The sequence below is a fragment of the Schistocerca americana genome, chromosome 6 (genome assembly GCF_021461395.2).
Source record: "Schistocerca americana isolate TAMUIC-IGC-003095 chromosome 6, iqSchAmer2.1, whole genome shotgun sequence".
Taxonomy (NCBI): Eukaryota; Metazoa; Arthropoda; class Insecta; order Orthoptera; family Acrididae; genus Schistocerca; species Schistocerca americana.
In genome coordinates this window covers 538619781-538643150 of record NC_060124.1, presented here as the reverse complement: position 1 = coordinate 538643150, position 23370 = coordinate 538619781, and the positions used below count along the sequence as shown (strand labels likewise).

Sequence of the window (23370 nt, the reverse complement as noted above, 5' to 3'; positions counted from 1 at the left end):
TGTGAGGCTACAGTGAAGATCTCTAGCTCTTTAAATAAGTGTCTGCAGTATGATCTTGGATGAGCTCCAGTAATTATTCTGATTACACGCTTTTGTGCAATGAACACTCTTTTACTCAATGATGAGTTACCCCAGAATATGATACCATACGAAAGCAGAGAATGAAAATAGGCGTGGTACGCTAATTTACTCAGATGTATATCGCCAAAATTTGCAATGACCCTAATAGCATAAGGGTCATTCCATGCCAAGTGGTCTAAACCTTCCCACCATCATGTCTCCAATTTTCTTCAAATTTTATCTGTAGCACTAGTCAAGTGCTAAATTAAGTTTCTCAAGATTTCAAGCCTCTAGCTGCAATACTTGCTGATCTACACCCCCTTGTCTGAAGGGTAGTAAGTTCGCATGCGCGCGACATCAGACAAAATGCCATTTTTGGGGTCTCATAAAATTGAAACCAATTCATAAGAATGGTTAGTAAGATGAGACCCTGTACAGTTTTTTGTGCTGATTCAAACGAAATTAATTATAAGATTACTGATGCAAAATCCGGTCAAACAAGTCGACTCAAAGTGTACCCCTAATTCTGTCGTGACTTAATGCGACAAATTTTGACCAATATTCAGACTGCAATAATTTCCTTGCAGATAAAGATATGGACTTGAACTTTTTACCAAGTCTTATCTTTGTGCTGGACATAATACAGCTGGATTTCCAACTACCCAGGCTTTATAGTCGCCTTGCAAAATCTCTTCAAATTTGGCAGTGTCAGCGCAAATGGCTTTATTTACCAAAGTTCAAAGCCCATTACTACAAAATAGTCAGCCTGGATTTAATTGTGAATAGTATCATCTGAAAGAGAAACTCTTGCTCTACAAGATGGATATATTTTTCTTTTGCAACGCTTCCATTAAGTGCTTATTTACTCAGGTCAAAGTATCTTATATTTTGTGTGCGCAGTGCCCTGCGTTGGTCCATGATGGCTGAGCCATTACTGGTTATCACAATAAAACCAGCATCCCCATCGCCATAGGGGCCACGCCCGATAGCCATGCAGTAACAGCCACGGGTGGGTATCTTTACTGCAGGTTCCCAAGCCTGATTACAGGGTGTCTTTACCACAGGATCCCAAGCCTGATTGTGGGTTTCTTTATGCAGGTTCCCAAGCCTGTCTTCCTCAGTTACTTCATCATTCTGGAAGCATCGTTGATTTGCAAGAGAATGCTTTCAGGAAAACTGTATTGCCGACCAGATGATGTCACTGATGGAGCTGGAATAACACCAATGATAAGTTGTTCTGGAATCCAGCAAGTATCACGTCTTAAGGGCCAATAAAATGAACTTGCAGGACCATGAGGATGCATAAAGCTTATGAAAGCATCTTTCTGTTCGACTGAGATTTCAACGATGTTTCCAATCCACCATTTCTTTTCATAAATGCAAGCAACATACTGCCCAGGCTGAAGATCCATGACTTGAACTACTACTTCAGCAGCACTAATTTTGGCCAAAAAAGATGTCGCATCATTAGAAACTCTACTGACCTTAATTGTCGTCATATCAATGGGCAAAAAATGGTGGTTTTCTCTTGTGCCAGCTAGAGTGTGCCCTTGCAGGAATCTTTCTTCTTGAGAAGCTTTTTCTTCTTCAACTTCCTCTTTGCTGATGAAAAAGAATTTGATTCCATTGATATTATCATTGCAGAAGTTGAAAAGATCTTTGGGTGTTAGAATCTGGTTTTCATATGGACGTTGCAAACTTGCTCTTGCTGCCAACCGTTTTGTTGTGCCTCCAATGCCATCACAAGGCGACTTTCCATGGCTTGTTCCAAAGAAATTCCATTCTGCTGTTATTTCAAAATCTTCTTTGTGATAGCATAAGTTGAGAAAATTCTTGAAATTCTTATATTGTGCAGCTGAACCATCACTGAAGTAGTGGATGTGGCTTATTTTGGAAAATTGCATCTTCAGGTAATTGATTACTTTTCCAATGTAAACATGGACAGTAATCGTATCGTGTCGAAGGCAGTCACTAATAACACAAAGATTCACACATTGCACCTCTTCGTTTTCACAGTAGTAGACTACAAATGGATGAACTGTTGCTTGACTGTTTTCCCAGTGAAAGCCTTGCACTGCATCTTGAACAATAAATGAATAGTTTTCAGCAAAATCCATTAGTATTATGAATTCGCCTTCTTTCAAATCAGTTTTGAGAGCTTTCAGGTGCTGGCTTTGATGCTTGGCAATGTAGTGATGACAAGACAGGTTCCAAATTTTTGCTGCAATATCTTCAACATACTCTTCTGTTGAAAGCTGCTTTGTTTCTAAAGTATCCCTGTCGGTATGAATCCATTGTTTGTACTCAATCAGTTCTTCAGGGTCATTATCTTCAAAATATGTTGCAATAACTGCTTCTACACCTTCTGGACCAGGGCAGTTTTCACAACGATGAAGCATACAATCCTTGTTTTCCAAGCTGCAAACAGCTTTGCTAAGAATTTCCTTGTAGTCTTCATTGATTGATGCACCAGTGAGCATAAGCTTGACATTTTGGTGTATTGTACAGACACAAACTGAGTGCATTCCAGCAGAGCCAACTGTAACACACCATTTTGGTCTAAGCTCGCAAAACTTTGAGAAGCCAATTTCTGGTCCATTTTGCTTCTGATAAGACACGTACATTTCCTTCAAATTGCAAAGCAACAACCGCTTTTGCTTGTACACCTTTGTTCCTGAAATTCTCACAGGCACACAGTCTTTCTTCCCTGGACAAAGTCTGCTGAATTCGTCATCTTGAAAAAAGTCATGTACTTTCTGGACAACTTCATCTGAAAGCTTCCTTCCTTGCCGATTTGCTGGAAAAGCTAGAACACCTTGCTCATTCTTCAGTTTTCTCGCTTGCTTTACCATTCTTTCTGATACATTAAATGCTGTTGTCGTATCTTTAATTGTCCAGCTTCTTGGAACCAAGGTCAATATTTGAACTTTTGTCCTACGATTTGACACTTTACATTTTTCTTTCAACTCTTCTATAAGATTATCAAGATCTGCACAATTATTGCATGGGCGACTTTTACTTGAACTTGGCTGTTCATCGTAATTGATTCCTACAGCAGCAGCAATTTGATTCCCAATTAAACTTTGTGCATCCAAGATCTTTCTTTTTGCATAGCTTTGCTTATCTCTTTTACTTAGTTGTCTTCTTTTCAATGGTGAAGCACCAATAAATGATAAACTTTTGTTGATGGCTGGTTCAGTTTCATCCGTTGTGAAATCTTGTTCAGATTGGGTTGATAGTGATGATGAATCTTCTAGCTTTTGGTTCAGTGCCGACATGCAGCGAGGGCAAAGCTTCTGACCAGGTTTTATATCAATCACTTCTTTTTTCTTTAACAGGCAAAGTTTGGCAGCTGTTTCATTATCAAGCAGTCTAAGTCCAGCTTTTACATTGTGATTCCTCTTCTTGAATGGATTGCAACATTTCTTTTGCATCGCTTGATATTCATGTAGGAAGAGGGCTTCATGGTGGAAGCAAATGATGGAATTTTCGTCAAGTTTGGCTTCTGAACGCGAAACAAGCAATTTCTGGTCACATTCTGTGAAATCACTAAACGCTTTGAATCCAGTCTTCTTAGCATAGAAGATAACATGGCACTTCGATGCAGCAGCATCTTTTCCAATTGAACAGGGGGCCAACGATTCTTCTTCTTCATTAACTTCTGACATCTCTCACTGGCCAATCACTGAATAAAACACGAATGAAATATCCAATTATATCAGTAATTCTAAGCGACTATTAAGATTCAAATTCCTAGAAATGAAGAAAAATTAGTGCATCGCGCATACAAAATATAACAACTTTGATGTGAGTTAATGAGTACTTAATGGTCGCGTTGCAAAAAAAACAAATGTCAGTCTTGTAGAGCAAGAGTTTCTCTTTTAGGTGATACTATTCACAAGCAGATTCAGGCCAACTATTTTTTAGTAATTGGCTTGAAACTTTGGTAAATTTTACCGTTTGTGCTGACACTGCCTAATTTGAAGAGATACTGCAGGGCGACCATATGGCCTGGATCATTGCAAATCCGGCTGCATTATGTCTAGCACAAGCATGAAGCTTGGCCAAAAGTTCAAGTCCATATCTTCAACTGCAAGGAAATCATTGCAGTCTTAATATTGGTCAAAATTTGTCGCGTTGTGTCACGACAAATTTTGAAGTATACTTTGAGTCGAGTTATTTGACCGGGGTTTGCATGAGTAATGTTATACATAATTTCGTTGGAATCAGCAAAAAAAACTGTACAGGGTCGCATCTTACTAACCATTCTTATGAATTAGTTTCGATTTTATTAGACTCCAAATATGACATTTTTTTTATGTTGCATGCACACGGACTAAGTACACTTCAGACAAGGGGGTCTAGATCAGCAGCTATTGCAGCTAGAGGCCTGAAATCTTGGGAAACTTACTTCAACACTTGACTAAAGCTACAGTTAAAATTTGACGAAAATTGGAGACCATGATGGTGGGAACTTTTTTCAGTTTTAGACCACTTGGTGTGGAATGACCCATAAGTAGCTGAACTCAAACGTTTCAACAGATCCTCAGTGTGTTTTTTCCAGTTCAACCCCTCATCAATGCATAGACCTAGAAATTTCGAATATTCTACCTTAGCTACCGATTTCTGATCGAAGTCTGTATTTATTAATGGTGTCATTCCATTTACTATGTGGAACTGAGTATACTGTGTTTTGCAAAGTTTAATGAGAGCCCATTTGCAGAGAACCACTTAACGATTTTCAGAAAAACATCGTTTACAATTTCATCAGTTAATTCTTATCTGTTGGGTGTGATAGCTATACTTGTATCATCGGCAAATAGTATCAGCTTTGCATCTTCGTGAAAATAGAATGGCAGGTCATTAATATACACTCCTGGAAATAGAAAAAAGAACACATTGACACCGGTGTGTCAGACCCACCATACTTGCTCCGGACACTGCGAGAGGGCTGTACAAGCAATGATCACACGCACGGCACAGCGGACACACCAGGAACCGCGGTGTTGGCCGTCGAATGGCGCTAGCTGCGCAGCATTTGTGCACCGCCGCCGTCAGTGTCAGCCAGTTTGCCGTGGCATACGGAGCTCCATCGCAGTCTTTAACACTGGTAGCATGCCGCGACAGCGTGGACGTGAACCGTATGTGCAGTTGACGGACTTTGAGCGAGGGCGTATAGTGGGCATGCGGGAGGCCGGGTGGACGTACCGCAGAATTGCTCAACACGTGGGGCGTGAGGTCTCCACAGTACATCGATGTTGTCGCCAGTGGTCGGCGGAAGGTGCACGTGCCCGTCGACCTGGGACCGGACCGTAGCGACGCACCGATGCACGCCAAGACCGTAGGATCCTACGCTGTGCCGTAGGGGACCGCACCGCCACTTCCCAGCAAATTAGGGACACTGTTGCTCCTGGGGTATCGGCGAGGACCATTCGCAACCGTCTCCATGAAGCTGGGCTACGGTCCCGCACACCGTTAGGCCGTCTTCCGCTCACGCCCCAACATCGTGCAGCCCGCCTCCAGTGGTGTCGCGACAGGCGTGAATGGAGGGACGAATGGAGACGTGTCGTCTTCAGCGATGAGAGTCGCTTCTGCCTTGGTGCCAATGATGGTCGTATGCGTGTTTGGCGCCGTGCAGGTGAGCGCCACAATCAGGACTGCATACGACTGAGGCACACAGGACCAACACCCGGCATCATGGTGTGGGGAGCGATCTCCTACACTGGCCGTACACCACTGGTGATCGTCGAGGGGACACTGAATAGTGCACGGTACATCCAAACCGTCATCGAACCCATCGTTCTACCATTCCTAGACCGGCAAGGGAACTTGCTGTTCCAACAGGACAATGCACGTCCGCATGTATCCCGTGCCACCCAACGTGCTCTAGAAGGTGTAAGTCAACTACCCTGGCCAGCAAGATCTCCGGATCTGTCCCCCATTGAGCATGTTTGGGACTGGACGAAGCGTCGTCTCACGCGGTCTGCACGTCCAGCACGAACGCTGGTCCAACTGAGGCGCCAGGTGGAAATGGCATGGCAAGCCGTTCCACAGGTCTACATCCAGCATCTCTACGATCGTCTCCATGGGAGAATAGCAGCCTGCATTGCTGCGTAAGGTGGATATACACTGTACTAGTGCCGACATTGTGCATGCTCTGTTGCCTGTGTCTATGTGCCTGTGGTTCTGTCAGTGTGATCATGTGATGTATCTGACCCCAGGAATGTGTCAATAAAGTTTCCCCTTCCTGGGACAATGAATTCACGGTGTTCTTATTTCAATTTCCGGGAGTGTATATTAAGAACAGCAGAGGACCCAAGACCGAACCTTGCGGCACTCCATTCTTGATTGTTCCTCAGTTTGAGAAATCACCAGTTTTTTTGCATATTACGCAAGACCGTTAATGGCCTGCTCTTGCCATAAATGTTTATATTTCCCCAGGCAGCAGGTCAGATGTTGAAGTATGAGCATGTGGACGCAACACAGATAGTCTTTACTGTCAGGCGTAGTCCAGTTAGTGATGTTGTTATGACCATGCAGAAAACATCAACTGTTAAGTTTGTGACGTGTTTGTGAGGAGGCTGTTCGACACAGAGAAGAAACAACCAATGCGCTGATGTGTGTACATACTAAGATACTACAAATAAAAAATACAAGGGGCAGGCAACTTAATGCACAGTCGCAGTAATGGGATGATCGTGTTTGACGGTCAACAATGCAGTTAAGGCATGTGTTGCGCTGGACTGTCATCGTTCAGTACTGACAAGCCATCAGTGCAGGCTGTTTACGAATAGTGCACACTTCGTATTCACATTCAGATGTCGGCGTGTAATGAAAGACCTGACAGACTTCCAAAAAGAGCAGAACGTGAGGGCCCGATTAGCTGCAGCATCAGTAACAAGACAGCCAACTTATTGAATATTTCAAGAGCAACTGATTTAGCATTCATGGTTGTTGTTGTTGTGGTCTTCAGTCCAGAGACTGGTTTGATGCAGCTCTCCACGCTACGTAATCCTGTGCAAGCTTCTTCATCTCCCAGCACGTACTGCAGCCTACATTCTTCTGAATCTGCTTAGTGTATTCATCTCTTGGTCTCCCTCTACGATTTTTACACTCCACGCTGCCCTCCAATACTAAATTTGTGATCCCTTGATGCCTCAGAACATGTCCTACTAACCGATCCCTTCTTTTAGTCAAGTTGTGCCACAAACTCCTCTTCTCCCCAATCCTATTCAACACCTCCTCATTAGTTATGTGATCTACCCACCTAATCTTCAGCATTTTTCTGTAGCACCACATTTCGAAAGCTTCTATTCTCTTCTTGTCCAAACTAGTTAACGTCCAAGTTTCACTTCCATACATGGCAACACTCCATACATATACTTTCAGAAACGACTTCCTGACACTTAAATCTATACACGATGTTAACAAATTTCTCTTCTTCAGAAACGCTTTCCTTGCCGTTGCCAATCTACATTTTATATCCTCTACTTCGACCATCATCAGTTATTTTGCTCCCAAAATACCAAAACTCCTTTACTACTTTAAGTGTCTCGTTTCGTAATCTAATTCCCACAGCATCACCCGACTTAAGTCGACTACATTCCGTTATCCCCGTTTTGCTGTTGTTGATGTTCATGTTATATCCTCCTTTTAAGACACTGTCCATTCCGTTCAACTGCTCTTATAAGTCCTTTGCTGTCTCCGACAGAATTATAATGTCATCGGCGAACCTCTAAGTTTTTACTTCTTCTCCATGGATTTTAATACCTACTCCGAATTTTTCTTTTGTTTCCTTTACTGTCTCACTGCCTTCCCAACCACTGCTTCCCTTTCGTGTCCCTCGACTCTTATAACTGCCATCTGGTTTCTGTACAAATTGTAAATAGCCTTTCTCTCCCTGTATTTTACTCCTGCAACCTTCAGAATTTGAAAGAGAGTATTCCAGTCAACATTGGCAAAAGCGTTCTCTAAGTCTACAAATGCTAGAAACGTAGGTTTGCCTTTTCTTAATCTAGCTTCTAAAATAAGTCGTAGGGTCAGTATTGCCTCACGTGTTCCCATATTTCTACGGAATCCAAACTGATCTTCCCCAGGGTCGGCTTCTACCAGTTTTTCTATTCGTCTGTAAAGAATTCGTGTTAGTATTTTGCAGCCGTGACGTATTAAACTGATATTCGGTAATTTTCACATCTGTCAACGCCTGCTTCCTTTGGGATTGGAATTATTATATTCAAGGAGGGGGCGCTAAAGATATATTGAGTTACCTTTACTTTTACCGCAGTAAAAAATAATCGAGTCACATGCAAAGTTTAACTCTCGAATAAACACTTTATTAACACTGAAAAATGCAACACCAGTACACTTAGCACTAAAATACACACGGTCACACTCCGCGTATTTCTAATATCACTAAGCACAACACTGACTGAAGTCCGTGGTTATAGCCAATAATCGCAATTGTTTACTTTGTATCACTTCCAAGTTATCGCGACGATTTTAGCTTTCAAACTGGCTACCTGACAGTGACTCTGCTTTCCTGATATATGTGGCTCGGTTGTTTCGACAACATTCGCTGCCAGAAAGTCCGCTTCCAGATTTTTATGGAGTGTGAACAAATACCTACTATGAAAGCGACAAGCCAATATGAACCTTATGACTTATTGTATAAGGGCGAGTTTCCAATGATGACGTCATCCGGCATTTTACGTGTGTGGAACATTTATTTTCGTATTACGAGTTAGGTATGAGAAACTATTGTTACGTTATTAGTAAAAATATTGTTAAGGGTCTCGTAACAATATTTTTACTGAGAAATTACTATTATTAATACTTCACAACCAACTGATCACTCTCACTCTTGACTAATCTGCACGCTATAACTAGGACTTTTACTTATTCAACCTTCAGTCTTAATACACTACTGACCATAAAAATTGCTACACCAAGAAGAAATGCAGATGATTAACGGGTATTCATTGAACAAATATATTATACTAGAACTGACATGTGATTACATTTTCACGTATTTTGGGTGCACAGATCCTGAGAAATCAGTACCAGGAACAACTATCTCTGACTGTAATAACGGCCTTGATACGCTAAGGCATTGAGTCAAACAGAGCTTGGATGGCGTGTACAGGTACAGCTGCCCATGCAGCTTCAACGCGATATCACAGTTCATCAAGAGTAGTGACTGGCGTATTGTGACGAGCCAGTTGCTCGGCCACCATTGACCAGACGTTTTCAATTGGAGAGAAATCTGGAGAATGTGCTGGCCAGGGCAGCAGTCGAACGTTTTCTGTATCCAGAAATGCCCATACAGGACCTACAACATGCGGTCGTGCATTATCCTGCTGACATGTAGGGTTTCACAGGGATCGAATGAAGGGTAGAGCCACGGGTCGTAACACATCTGAAATGTAACGTCCATTGTTCGAAGTGCCGTCAATGCGAACAAGAGGTTACCGAGACGTGTAACCAATGGCACCCCATACCATGACGCCCGGTGATACGCCAGTATGGCGATGACGAATACACGCTTCAAATGTGCGTTCACCGCGATGTCGCCAAACACGGATGCGACCATCATGATGTTGTAAACAGAACCTGGATTCATCCGAAAAAATGACGTTTTGCCATTCGTGCACCCAGGTTCATCTTTGAGCACACCATCGCAGGCGCTCCTGTCTGTGATGCAGCGTGAAGGGTAACCGCAGCCATGGTCTCCGAGCTGATAGTCCATGCTGCTGCAAACGTCGTCGAACTGTTCGTGCAGATGGTTGTTGTCCTGCAAACGTCCCCATCTGTTGACTCAGGGATCGAGACGTGGCTGCACGATCCGTTACAGCCATGCGGATAAGATGCCTGTCATCTCGACTGATAGTGATACGAGGCCGTTGGGATGCAGCACGGCGTTCCGTATTACCCTCCTGAACCCACCGATTCCATATTCTGCTAACAGTTATTGGATCTCGACCAACGCGAACAGCAATGTCGCGATACGATAAACCGCAATCGCGATAGGCTACAATCCGACGCTTATCAAAGTCGGAAACGTGATGGTACGCATTTCTCCTCCTTACACGAGGCATCACAACAACGTTTCACTAGGCAACGCCGGTCAACTGCTGTTTATGTCTTCACGTTGTAGGTGTGAATGCTCTGAAAAGCTAATCATTTGCATATCACATCATCTTCTTCCTGTCGGTTAAATTTCACGTCTGTAGCATGTCATCTTCGTGGTGTAGCAATTTTTAACGGCCAGTAGTGTATTTCTGCTTCTGAACGTAAACTAGCATCCTATTCGGTGAATAGTCCGTGTTTGTAACGCTACGTATCGAAGGCTCTCTGTACATGAAAACAGTAGAATATTCGCGACCTTTCTCGAACAAATTCCAGACAATATAACGTATCGAGATCACTAGAATGGCCGCGACTTTTCTCGTATGTATTAGCTATCTATGTGCCATACAGAAACATATAAAATAAATTGACGCAGATGCTCGTGCTACATGGAAAAGTACAACTACCCGATTACTCGATTCAGTCGACTGACGAAAGAAACGAACGAATAGCGTGCGGGCTGAATCGCGGGGGCGGCGCGGGCGGCAATGCAAGGGGGGGGGGGGGGGGGGCGGGCGACCGCGCCGCCCCCATATGTATCCGCCACTACGTCAACATACACAAACTTAACGTATTGCACATAAAGTGCAGAAAGATCCAATATTTTATGATTACACGACAGCAGAACAAGCAATGGAAGCAGTCATGTCAATAAATTACCTAAGAGTATGTGCGTGCGGGGCAAATTAAAGTAGAAGGATAACATAAAAGTAATCGCAAGTAAATCAGTTGCCAGACTGTGAGTCATTGGAAGAATCCTCAGTATGTGTAATTCACAGACAAATGAGCTAGATTATCAACGCCTCTTTCGACTACTACGAGGGTCATTACGTAAGTCTCTAACAAGGGAACCTCCCCATCGCACCCCCCTCACATTTAGTTATAAGTTGGCTCAGTGCATAGGCCTTGAAAAACTGAACGCAGATCAATCGAGAAAGCAGGAAGAAGTTGTGTGGAACTATGAAAAAAATAAGCAAAATATACAAACTGAGTAGTCCATGCGCAAGATACGCAACATGAAGGATATTCTGAGCTCAGGAGCGCCGTGGTCCCGTGGTTAGCGTGAGCAGCTGCGGAGCAAGAGGTCCATGATTCAGGTTTTCCCTTGAGTGAAAAGTTTACTTTCTTCATTTTCGCAAAGTTATGATCTGTCCGTTCGTTCATTGACGTCTCTGTTCATTGTAATAAGTTTTGCGACCGCACCGCAAAACCGTGCGATTAGTAGACGAAAGGACGTGCCTCTCCAATGGGAACCGAAAACATTTGATCGCAGGCTCATAGGTCAACCGATTCCTCCACAGGAAAACACATCTGATATATTCTATACGACACTGGAGACGGCATGTGCGTCACATGACAGGAATATGTTGTCGACCCACCCAACTTGTACACTTGGCGAATGGGTAAAAAGATTATTCTACCTTGCCCGATTTAGGTTTTCCTGTGGATGTGATAATCACTCCCAAAAAAGTGATTAAAACATAAGATTTTGTCACATAAACTGCAACAAATGAATGCAACAGTTTCACAGTCGCACAGTTTTCCCTGTGCTCTGTCAAAACATATGTTTTTAAAGTTTTCAAATTTTTCCGTGTGTAGACCGTCAAATCTGAACATGTCCTGGAATTTTGGAGAGCGAAGTTGATTATGTGTGAGTGCCTGAACTCTGATAACTGTCTGAAAATAAAAAATTTTTCACTCAAGGGATGACTTGAACCATGGACTTCTCGTTCTCCAGCTGCTCAAGCTAACCACAGGACCACGGAGCTCCTCAGGTCATATTGTCCTTGATGTTGCATATCTTGCACATGGACTACTCAGTTAGTATATTTTGCTTTTTTTTCATAGTTCCATACAACTTTTTCGTATTTTCTCGATTGATCTGTGTTCAGTTTTTCAAGGCCTATCCACTGTGCCAACTTACAACTAAATCTGAGGGGGATGCGATGGGGAGGTTCCCTTGTAAGTAGGCTGTTTAGGTTTTTGTGTTGGTAACGCCACGCAGCGCTCTGTATGAAAATCACTGGCTGTGCTGTGAGCAGTCTGTGGCTGGGTGGCATTGTTGTTTCTTATTGTAGTGTTGGGCAGCTGGATGTGAACAGCGCGTAGTGTTGCGCAGTTGGAGGTGAGCCGCCAGCAGTGGTGGATGCGGGGAGAGAGATGGCGGAGTTTTGAGAGCGGATGATCTGGACGTGTGTCCATCAGAGACCTTGAATTTGTAATACTGGATATCATGATTCTGACTTTTGAACACATCAGTAGTTAGTTCCTTCAGTAGTTAGAATCTTTTATTTAGCTGGCAGTAGTGGCTCTCGCTGTATTGCAGTAGATCGAATAACGAAGATTGTTGTGAGGTAAGTGATTCGTGAAAGGTTTAGGTTATTATTAGTCAGGGCCATTCTTTTGTAGGGATTTTTGAAAGTCAGATTGCGTTGCGCTAAAAATATTGTGTGCCAGTTTAGTGTTGATCAGAATAAGTAAAGAGAGTAATGTCTGAGTACGTTCAGTTTTGCTCAGCTGTTTGAAAAGCAAATAATGTAAGAGGTTTATCAGCACAGTAATGCATAGATTTTTCTAAGGGGACGTTTCAAGTCGTGACAACTATGGTATATCGTGCAGAAATGTGCCATCACCATAATTGCTGCAAATACATTCAAAAGCCAGCGGCAAACAGCACCGAAACCAACTGACAGATTGCGACCGCATGCTGTGATGGCTCAGCACCACCGCCTGAAAGATTTAGTGTAAACTTGGCCGTGTTACAAGATGGATGATGATGTAAGCAGAATGGAACAGCGAGCATACGCGCAAATTGCCTTTCTCGCCAGCGGAAATGCTACTCAGTGTCATGCGGAACTACAAGCAGCCGTGGGTGATAGAGCGTCACTCACGAAGGTCTTGTGGATTGTAACATATGACAGCCGCAGTATTCTGGCGTGTCACCCTGTTAGGGAGGTCAAACGGTAAATGTCCAATACTACTGGAACTTCCTGCTGCACCACGTGCGATGTACACTTCGGCGAAACCGTCGGGCACTGCTGGATAATGCAGTCATACTCCATGACAGTGCTGCAGCCCAGGCTGCAGCCCAGACTGCAGGTGTCATCAAGAATTGTATACAGCGGTGTGGGTGTGCAACCCCTCACTCACCGTGCGGGTGGGCAACGTCTCACCCCCACCCACGCAAATCACCAGACCTCAGTTCATCAGACTCCGACCCTTATTCCACAACTGAAGGCACTTTGCAAACAGGGGGGATATCCTCGCGGCATTTGGGGGACAGGTGGCATACATTGATGGTAATACCAGTGCCATTCGTACTTCGCCTTCCCCATCGTTAGCAACCCTGTGTGGATGCTCTGTCAGACTATTTTGATGGACAGTAACTGATTTTGATTCATTTTTGTTCCGTTTGTACTGGTGCACAATAAATTTACGCAGGTTTCCAATGCTTGTGTTTCATTTCAACCTTTACCGTGGCCTGCTTACTGGAAACCTATTTTATGTTGGCATTCAGGTACATCCTGCCTTACTGGTTCAATGCAAATCGGGGAATACCCATGTTGTCGCATTATGACAAGGTACACCGTAATTGCCATGACTTATAGAATGACTCTTGTACTTGAATGCTTACTTATCGGTAATGGTACCCGTATTGGATGGGCTTCCTAGAGGGAACAGAGAATATCAAAAGAAGAGCAGCGCGTTTCGCTACAGGTTCTTTTATTTAGTGCGAAATCTTCAGGCTGATGCTCAACTAACTCCAGCGGTGGACGTTGCAACACTGGTTTAGTACTAAAATTCCGAGATCATGCATTGCTACGAGACTCAACCAATATATTCCTGTGCCCTATGTATACCTCGCGAAAACACCGTGAACATAAAATTAGAGAGATTCAAGCTAAGAAGGAGGGTTACCAACGTTCATTCTTCCCGAGAACCATTCGTGGCTGGAGCAGGAAAGCGGGCAAGCGACTCTGTTACACAAAAACACTGTTACACAAAGTACCCTCCGCCACACACCGTAAGGTGTCTCACAGAATTTAGATTCCACAGTAAATGTAGGTGAGCGATATCTGAGCTGTTGCCAAAGGTCTCCCCTGAAAGCTTGCATCAAAGTCTCAGCTCTCAGCTGTAACAGCAACAATAGGACCATCTCTCTCATAAAACTTAACACCTGCCGAACAAGCCAAAAAGGCCCAACGGTAGCGACCGGCCGCCGTGTCACCTTCAGACCCCAGTCGTCACTGGATGCGGATGTGGACGGGCATGTGGTCAGCACACCGCTCTCCTGGCCGTATGTCAGTTTACGATCCCGGAGCCTCTACTTCTGTCAAGTAACTCCTCAGTTTGCCTCACAAGGTCTGAGAGCAACCTGATTGTCAACAGCCCTTGGCAGATCGGATGGTCACCCATCCAAGTGCTAGCCCAGACAGACGACGCTTAACTTCGGTGATCTGATGGGAAGCGGTCCTTCTCTCTCATAGTACTATGAAAGGTTTTCAGTGGAAAGGTCAATAAATCAGTTCATATTCTTATTCTCGCCAATAAAACTGTTCAACAACAATTTTACAGTTATTGCGTAGCGTTCTCCATAGTCTTTGCTAAATGAATACAGTCATTCTTCATGGCTATGCTTTGTAGCTACACTTTTTGCTTCTAGTGGCAAATTGGGACGAATTACTTGACTTTCTATAATCGTCCAAAAAAAAGCTCCTGGCACATCTCCAGTCCTGTCGATCTGAATACAACATTTTGAGCCCGCCTATGGCCGATTTCATACCCCGCTCAGTCCAAGCGCCCAGGGCCTCTTCTTTCTTGAGTGGCTCACGTCTTGTCCGTCTCATACATCAGCTCTTATTGCCGATAGCCCAGCGAATGGGCGAGAGACAGAGAGACAGCCAGATAGGGAGACAGACAGAGACAGACACACGGACACACATAGAAAAACAGAGACACATAGAGAGACACAGAGACATAGACATAGAGACACAGACATACAGTTGGCCTGGAGTTGAGAAGGCAAAATCCTAAACAAATCACTTCAAAAATATTGATATAGATGCACCAGAACGAGTCACATAAAAATGGTATGATCTCAGTAGATACCGAAACATCGGTTAGTTAACACAATGTACACTGGGCGTGAGTCGTGCTTGGGCAGCTCAGTTGGTAGAGGACATGCCCGCGAAAGACAAAAGTCCCGAGTTCGAGTCTCGGTCCGGCACACAGTCTTAATCAGCCAGGAAGTTTCATATCAGCGCACACTCCGCTGCAGAGTGAAAATCTCATTCTGGAAACATCCCCTAGGCTGTGGCTAAGCCATGTCTCCGCAATATCCTTTCTTTTAGGGGTGCTAGTTATGCAAGGTTCGCAGGAGAGCTTCTATAAAGTTTGGAAGGTAGGAGACTAGGTACTGGCAGAAGTACAGCTGTGAGGACGGGGCGTGAGTCCTGCTTGGGTAGCTCAGTTGGTAGAGCAGTTGCTCGCGAAAGGCAAAGGTCCCGAGTTCGAGTCTCGGTCCGGCACACAGTTTTAATCTGCCAGGAAGTTTCATATCAGGGCACACTCCGCTGCAGAGTGAAAATCTCATTCTGGAAACAATGTACACTGCCGAAAGAATCAGTACTCTTTTTTAGAAGTTTCCAATTCACTCAAGATTTATTGGTGTAACACTGCATACGGAGTATATGAAATGATTACATTTACAGATCAACAGCAGAAGCGGTTCTGAGATACCAAGTATCGACTCATGCTGAAACACGTGGTGTAGCATTAACACGTGGCAATGCACGCGCTGACTCCAGCATCCAGTCGATCGTATGCCACGCCTGCCCGACCTGTTCACGTAATTCTGTGAGCTGTTGGGCGACGAGTCGTACGAGCCACATCTCGTTCCTTCATATGCCACACGTGCTCGGTCGGAGACAATTCCGGAGATCATGTTGAGCACGTTGAATCTCACGGGCAGTGTGCAGGCAAGCATTATCCTCCCAGAATGAGATTTTCACTCTGCAGCGGAGTGTGCGCAGATATGAAACTTCCTGGCAGATTAAAACTGTGTGCCGCACCGAGACTCGAACTCGGGACCTTTGCCTCTCGTGGGCAAGTGCTCTACCAACTGAGCTACCCATGCACGACTCACGCCCCGTCCTCACAGCTTTACTTCTGCCAGTTTGGAAAGTAGGAGACGAGGCACTGACAGAAGTAAAGCTGTGAGGACGGGGCGTGAGTCGTGCATGGGTAGCTCAGATGGTGGAGCACTTTCCCGCGAAAGGTAAAGGTCCCGAGTTCGAGTCTCGGTCCGGCACACAGTTTTAATCTGCCAGGAAGTTTCAAGCATTATCCTGTTGTAACCGCATATCACCTTCGTGTTGCAAGACCAGCAAAAGGTACAGAGTGCTGGTTGGCGTCCCTTCCTGAAACATCAAAGATGAAGGAGATCTGTAACTTATCCCACACCAGACCATGAGGCCAGGGGTGAGGCCAATGTTTCTTGGACGAATGCAGTCTCCGAGACAGCGGTCACCATACCTACGTCGTACGCGCTAACTACCACCACTTGAGCGTTGGCAGAATCTGCTTTCAACGCTGAAGACCGTAGCGAGCCATTTCATCTTCCAAGTGAGGCTCTGACGGCACCAGTGGAGCCGTGCACGTCGTTGCTCTGGCTAAAAGTGAGCGTGTCCGTTCGTGTTGATACGTCCGTGCTCACAAGCCCTCTTATCTGTGCTGTGGCAGCTGTGCGATCTGCCACTGTTGCCCTTACAATACGACTGTCGTATCCGGTGTCTGTGCTGCGTTACGTCCAGAACTCCGTCTACGGGTGTGGGAATGTTTCAATTGACCGCTGATACCAGCATCTTTCCATAACTGCCGCAGCACGCCCAACTTTTGCGATAGGAAACGACCATCACGCCACTCGGAAGGCCACAGTTTGATCCCTTTCAAACTTCCTCAGTCGGCTGTAGGAAGCACGAGTAAGTCTCGGTGGCATGGTTGCCTGCTTGCTTCACACGTTGATACCACAGAACAACAAGAAAAGAGAAGCGCAAACTCCTGTGTTAAAAGAGGGAAACACCGACCGACAGCAGCGCCTCTAGTGGTATGGAGATTAACTAATAAAGGATAAACATTGCGGGTTGCATCCCTCCTAGTTTATGTACGTTTAGTTTTTTTTTTTCTTTTGCTTGTAATTTTCTTATCTCAGTTTTCCGTGCGTGCTATGCACAGCTATAGCACATTGCAATACAGCAGTGACAAACCTATTATTCAGGAATATTTGTAGTCCAATTTAGCTGCTACAATTTAATTTAGCTTCAGCCGTTTACACTACATGCTTGTTTCGACTTACTGTCTGTTTTAAGTGTTGTGTCTGCTTCTTATGACGCACAAAACATTCTGGAACCTTTAAATGTTGATGGAAATCAATATAAGTGAGTAATTTACAAGTCTATTTTTGACGTTTGCGTCTGACAGTCGCTGCTCCTATGATGTTTTCTTCAGCAGCGACTCTCAGACGCAAACATCAAAAATAAGTTTGCAAACTGACACACTTATTGATTTCTGTCAACTTACAAAAGCTCCAGGACGTTTTGTGCGTCGTAAGAACTAGACACAACGCTTGAAATTGACAGTAAGACTCAACAAGCTTGTAGTCTAAATAACTGCCACAAACTAAATAAAAATTGTAGCAGCTAAATTGGACTACAAATATTCCTGAATAATGTCATACTTTGAGATCCTACAAGCTGTGGGGTCAATGGAGGAAAAAACCTATTATTGAGAGAATATTCGTCAATTAAAGAGGTTCAATTAAGAAATGTTTATAACAGTGTTAATTAATGAATTCTAAAACTTGTTACAACTAGGTTTCAGGACTGTAATGTCGGAGTAACTGCCCAAGAAACTTGTACTACTGACCACTAATTTCTTAAAAATATGTTCCTACATCTGATGATTGTAAATGCTTCAACACAAAAGAGAAAACAGCAATATTAAGTACCAAAAATAGGAAAGTTGGATAAAAACAGTGAAATGAAAACAAAACTTACTTTTTATTTCTCAAGCACCAGTTATGGTATTAGCATCTATATAACGAACACTTGCCATAGCACCACTAGTAATGGTAGGCCTAATTCACTACTAAGAACAGTTTCACCTGATTCACTACTGATATTACTAATTTCACAAGGAACAACTGCCACATGTTTTGGAAACACACCCCTGTTTAGCCTATGCCAAGTCTTATTCACAAAATCTTCTTTGAAAAAATAATCTTCACAAACAAAATAAGTAGCACAATTCACATCAGATGACAGTTTACAAACACTTTTCCACTTCAGAAGCAACTCTTGGGGTTGTTTTGGAAACCTGTAGAAATGCTTGTTGCTAACTTTCTCCATTGATACCCCGTAATATCCAAATGAAAAGTCGGGGCATTTATGGGACTACTTCAACGTCACTTTGTGTTGAATATTCTGAAAAAACATAAAATTCTTCATTAAATAAAACTACTACTGATATATCAAAGTTATTTAAATAAACAAACGGAAACCACACAGCTTAATTCACGATAAAAGAGAATACATTTCATTTATAGGCTACGAGATTATTTACTGTAAATTGAATGTGTTACCTTAGGATTAATCGTGGACATTTTTTTCAGCAGGAAATCTCTTCAGTTCCACGGTGAACTTCATGAAATTTAAAGTATAAAATCTGTTTATAATGAAGCTCAGTAGTACCTAAATATGAAACAAATACAAAGGCGACTGTAACCGCAGACTTCAGTACAGAGGAAGACGACAGAATATCAACAATCGCCATCGAACAGCTCTCATTGGTCAATTTCAGCTTCATTTGACCCCTAGCGCCTCTAGTGGTCTGGAAGGAACTACGTGGCTTGTTGCCTCTTCTCCCATATAGCCCTCAACCCCCGTGGTTTGTACCACACTGAGCCTTCCGGCTGTGAGCATTCCCTGTTAAACGGTACACACAGAGGGCGTTCTGGAAGCTATGCCGCTACGCTATCTGTTAGCGGACGACGCTCAAACCATCATCAGTACATCTACCCCAGGTGGCATACGTCGTCATCGAATCAAAATCGACGTCATCTTTTCATATGTACTAATTTTTTTCCGACGTTGTGCCAGTGTGTTTATTCAGCTGGCTCTAGAAACCACAATACACCATTGAGCCCATTTCTAAGCACAAATCACGATCCTTGGTACGGGTTTGATAGCGGGCCGAGTGCACCTGGGGCTGTCGTCCAGGGGCTGGAACACTTGAAAATCTTCACACCTGTGAGATATTGAACCCGGGACATCCAAGGTCAGAGTCACTGCTCTACACACTTGTTTTAGAAGCTATCCTCCCCTTTTATGAAACCTTACAACTTGCTATTTAAAAACGAATACAACAAAATCGGAGTGGACCCTACATGGCACCATCACTTTTGCACTTAAAAAATCCCTTTCCAGTCGTTCCATGCAACAATTTTTTGTTTATTTTTTTATTAATTAAAAAGAAGCGAGACAGACAGGGTCACAAAAATGAAATAAACTGTCTAACAATATTCCTGAAAAGACAAGAATCCAACAAGGACCAGTTAACTAAACCAATACCTTGACGACGAAATATAAAGTTCAACATATTGACGAATAAGTCGCGATGCTGTGTCACGAACACTTTCAGTTTGCTGGAACGCGAGTAGGTCCGTATCGCCTCTCCATCTACAATATAATGAACATAGTAGTCCAACAACCATGTGACTGTATTTAACTTTGCCTTTGGAAAGTAGGAGTCTGGGCGCCAAAGAGCACAGTCTCGGGGATCCAGTTAGAAACGCTAATTGTTTTTTAAGTCAGTGCCAGTTCGCTTCATAATCATGACAAGTAAATCTCGATCATGACAGGTAAATCTATGCTGCAGAGCGTATATGGCGGGGCAGCGACTGCACCGATCCGTGACACTCAGTCCAATACGAAAAACCCGCTCACTGTGTACCAATTGGTAGCACGAGGACGCCACCGGCATTGGTAGGAAAGGAAGGCTAAGATGGGCTCATATTGTCCTCCAAGAAATTTTCGGCGGTGCCCGTTCAACAGGCACCGTACAATCAGTCCCTCCACCGCACGTTACCAAAAGCTTGGCAGTGAGATACTGCCTCTGTAGAATACCAGCCCTCAGATAACCGACAGCAGTGCAAAATTCACGGACACGCTTTAACTGGAAATTCACTCCACCAGTTTCAACACGCGGATCAAGGTTGGCCGGCCGTAGACGATAAAGCAGCCGAGACGTATATGACTGGATTGCGTGAGAGATAGTCAGCGCGGTGCGCCGAACAAACAACAATGACGTTATCGTTTGAATATCGGAAAGTCCTAAACCCCGAGAGAACGCGCACCCGCATCCACCTTGTATCGCAATCGAGAAATGTGACGCTTCCATAAAAAAAAACGACTAGACAGCTGTTTTAGTTTCCTAGTCATCATGACGGGACAGTGAAAGATCTGAGCGATGTACTATGCTTTGCACAAGGTTTAGGTATCCAGGATCTGAACTTTCTGAAGCAAGTTAAGTGAACACCGTTCGTGTTGCATAATTTCCCCCTGTATCTTCTCCGTAACCGACTTTAAACTATGTGTAGCCATTTGGAGTGGAGAACGATCAATTATGACTCCAGAATTTTAATGTCTATCTAACACTGTCGCTCACGAAATGACAGCATTATCACAACCTCGTAATTTCATCAATCGACATTTGCATTCATTAATGAGGACGCCAGTTACAAGGCGAAAGACGTCGAAAGTAGCCTTGAGCAATGGAATCTCATCGGGAGAACGGAGTAATACCATCACATCGTCTGCGTATGCTCGCACCGAGACAGCCTCGGACAAGACCGTCCATCCTCATAACTGAGCGATGATTCTTCGAAGAAGGAGCTCAAGTGACAGAACAAACGACGACACTGGAGGCGGACTTTCCTGAGGGTAGCCGCTACGGATGACAGTAGGGCGTATCAATTGGCCATTAACAGCCACTGAAGCTTGGATACCAGTAAACTAATTGGACAAGACCCTGCGCCCGTCATTTGTGAACCCAATGGCTTCCAGTACCTGCAACAGGAATCTATTGCAGACTCAGTCAAACTCCTTATCAGAATCCAAAAACGGTAGAGTACCAGGAACAGAAGTAGCAACAGCCACCAACATTACAGGACGACATTCAGTTTTTTTTTCCTATTTGTGAGTCATCAGTCTTTTGACTGGTTTGATGCGGCCCGCCACGAATTACTCTCCTGACAATCTGTTCATGTCACAGCAGCAACCAACGTCCTCAATTATCTGGTGGATTTATACCAATTTCTGTCTTCTTCTACACTTTTTGCCCTCTACAGCTCCCTCTAGTGCCATGGAAGTCAGTCTCTGATGTCTTAACAGATGTCCTATCATCCTGTCCCTTCTCCTTGTCAGTGTTTTTCACACATTCCTCTCCGATTTTGCGCACAATCGTCTCATTCCTTTCCTTATAAGTCCACCTAATTTTCAACATTCGTCTGTACCACCACATCTCAAATGCTTCGATTCTCTTCTGTTCCCGTTTTTCCACAGTCCATGTTACACTAACATACAATGCTGTGCTGCAAACGTATATTCTCATAAATTTCTTGCTCACATTAAGGCCGATGTTTGATACTAGTAGACGTCTCTTGGCCAGGAATGCCCTTTTTGCCATTGCTAGTCTCCTTTTTATGTCCTCGTTCCTCCGTCCGTCATTGGTTATTTTACTGCCTAGGTAGCAGAATTCCGTAACTTCATTGACTTCGTGAACGTCAGTCCTGATGTTTAGTTGCTCGCTGTTCTCATTTCTGCTACGTCTCATTACGTTCCTCTTTCTTCGATTTACTCTCAGTCCATAATTTGTACTCATTAGAGTGTCCATTCCATTCATCAGGTCATGTAATTGTTCTTCACTTTTACTCAGGGTAGCAGTGTCATCGGCGAATCGTATCATTGATACCCTTCCACCTTGAATTTTAATTCCCCTCCTTGAACGTCTCTTTTATTTCCATCATTGCTTCTTCGATGTACAGATCAAACAGTAGGGACGAAAGACTACATCCCTGTGTTACACCCTTTTTAATACGAGCATTTCGCTCTTGGTCGTAAACTTCTGTTATTAAAAAGAAATGGCTCTGAGCACTACGGGACTTAACAGCTGTGGTCATCAGTCCCCTAGAACTTAGAACTACTTAAACCTAACTAACCTAAGGACATCACACACATCCATGCCCGAGGCAGGATTCGAACCTGCGACCGCAGCAGTCGCGCGGATCCGGACTGCGCGTCTAGAACCGCGAGACCACCGCGGCCGGCACTTCTGTTATTCTCTGTTTGCTCTTGTACATATTGTATATTATCCGTCTCTCCCTATAGCTTTCTCCCATTTTTCTCAGAATTTCGAACAGCTTGCACCATTTTACATTGTCGAACGCTTTTTCAAATCCTTGATTTTTCTTTAGTCTTGCTTCCATTATCAACCGCTACGTTAGAATTGCCTCTCTGGTGCGTTTACCTTTCCATGATCCAAACTGATCGTCATCTAACACAGTTACAGAGGTCAGAATAGTACTACCAGGGATACAGTTTTGATGATGAGCAACAACTTTTCCCAAGCAACGCAGACAGCCGGTTATTCACTATCCTCAAAATTTGATAAGGTAATTGGACGACATTTATCAGTAGCCGCCTGAGCAAAACTTTTAGGAACTAACACGATTTTGCCAACTTGAAACGAGTGGGGCTCAAATCTTCGTCTCGACACTTCGTTCGAAAGCAATGTAAGAGTAGCAGTAAACAAAGGCCAAAAACCCCGCATCATCTCATCGAGAGACGGATCCTCCGAGTGCGCCACATTCAGCAACTATGTTGATCAAAACAATTTCCCGACTGTCTCGCGCGATGTTAAAGAATCACTGCACTATAGTTCATGAAGCTGGCGTGGATGACATCCATAGCCAAAATCCTATCACGCATCCAGTCACATAAATAAAATCTATCAAGTCTACTGCTAGAAGTGGCTGTAAAATAGGTAAATTTGACAGTAGCCGGATATTTAGAGACCCAAACATGTTGCAGTTTCAAGTAACGAACTAAATCTTGTAATGCCTGACAGAAA

General features: G+C 43.8%; 1 protein-coding gene across 1 annotated transcript in view; it reads left to right on the top strand.

Moving 5' to 3' along the window:
• LOC124620277 (neuroligin-4, X-linked-like) overlaps window positions 1–980 on the top strand; it is a 190083-nt gene extending 189103 nt beyond the window's left edge. Inside the window, exon 11 of the mRNA XM_047146945.1 lies at window positions 961–980. Coding sequence (XP_047002901.1) covers window positions 961–980 — 20 coding nt within the window. The remainder of the gene's footprint in view (window positions 1–960) is intronic.
• The last annotated feature ends 22390 nt before the right edge of the window (window positions 981–23370 follow it).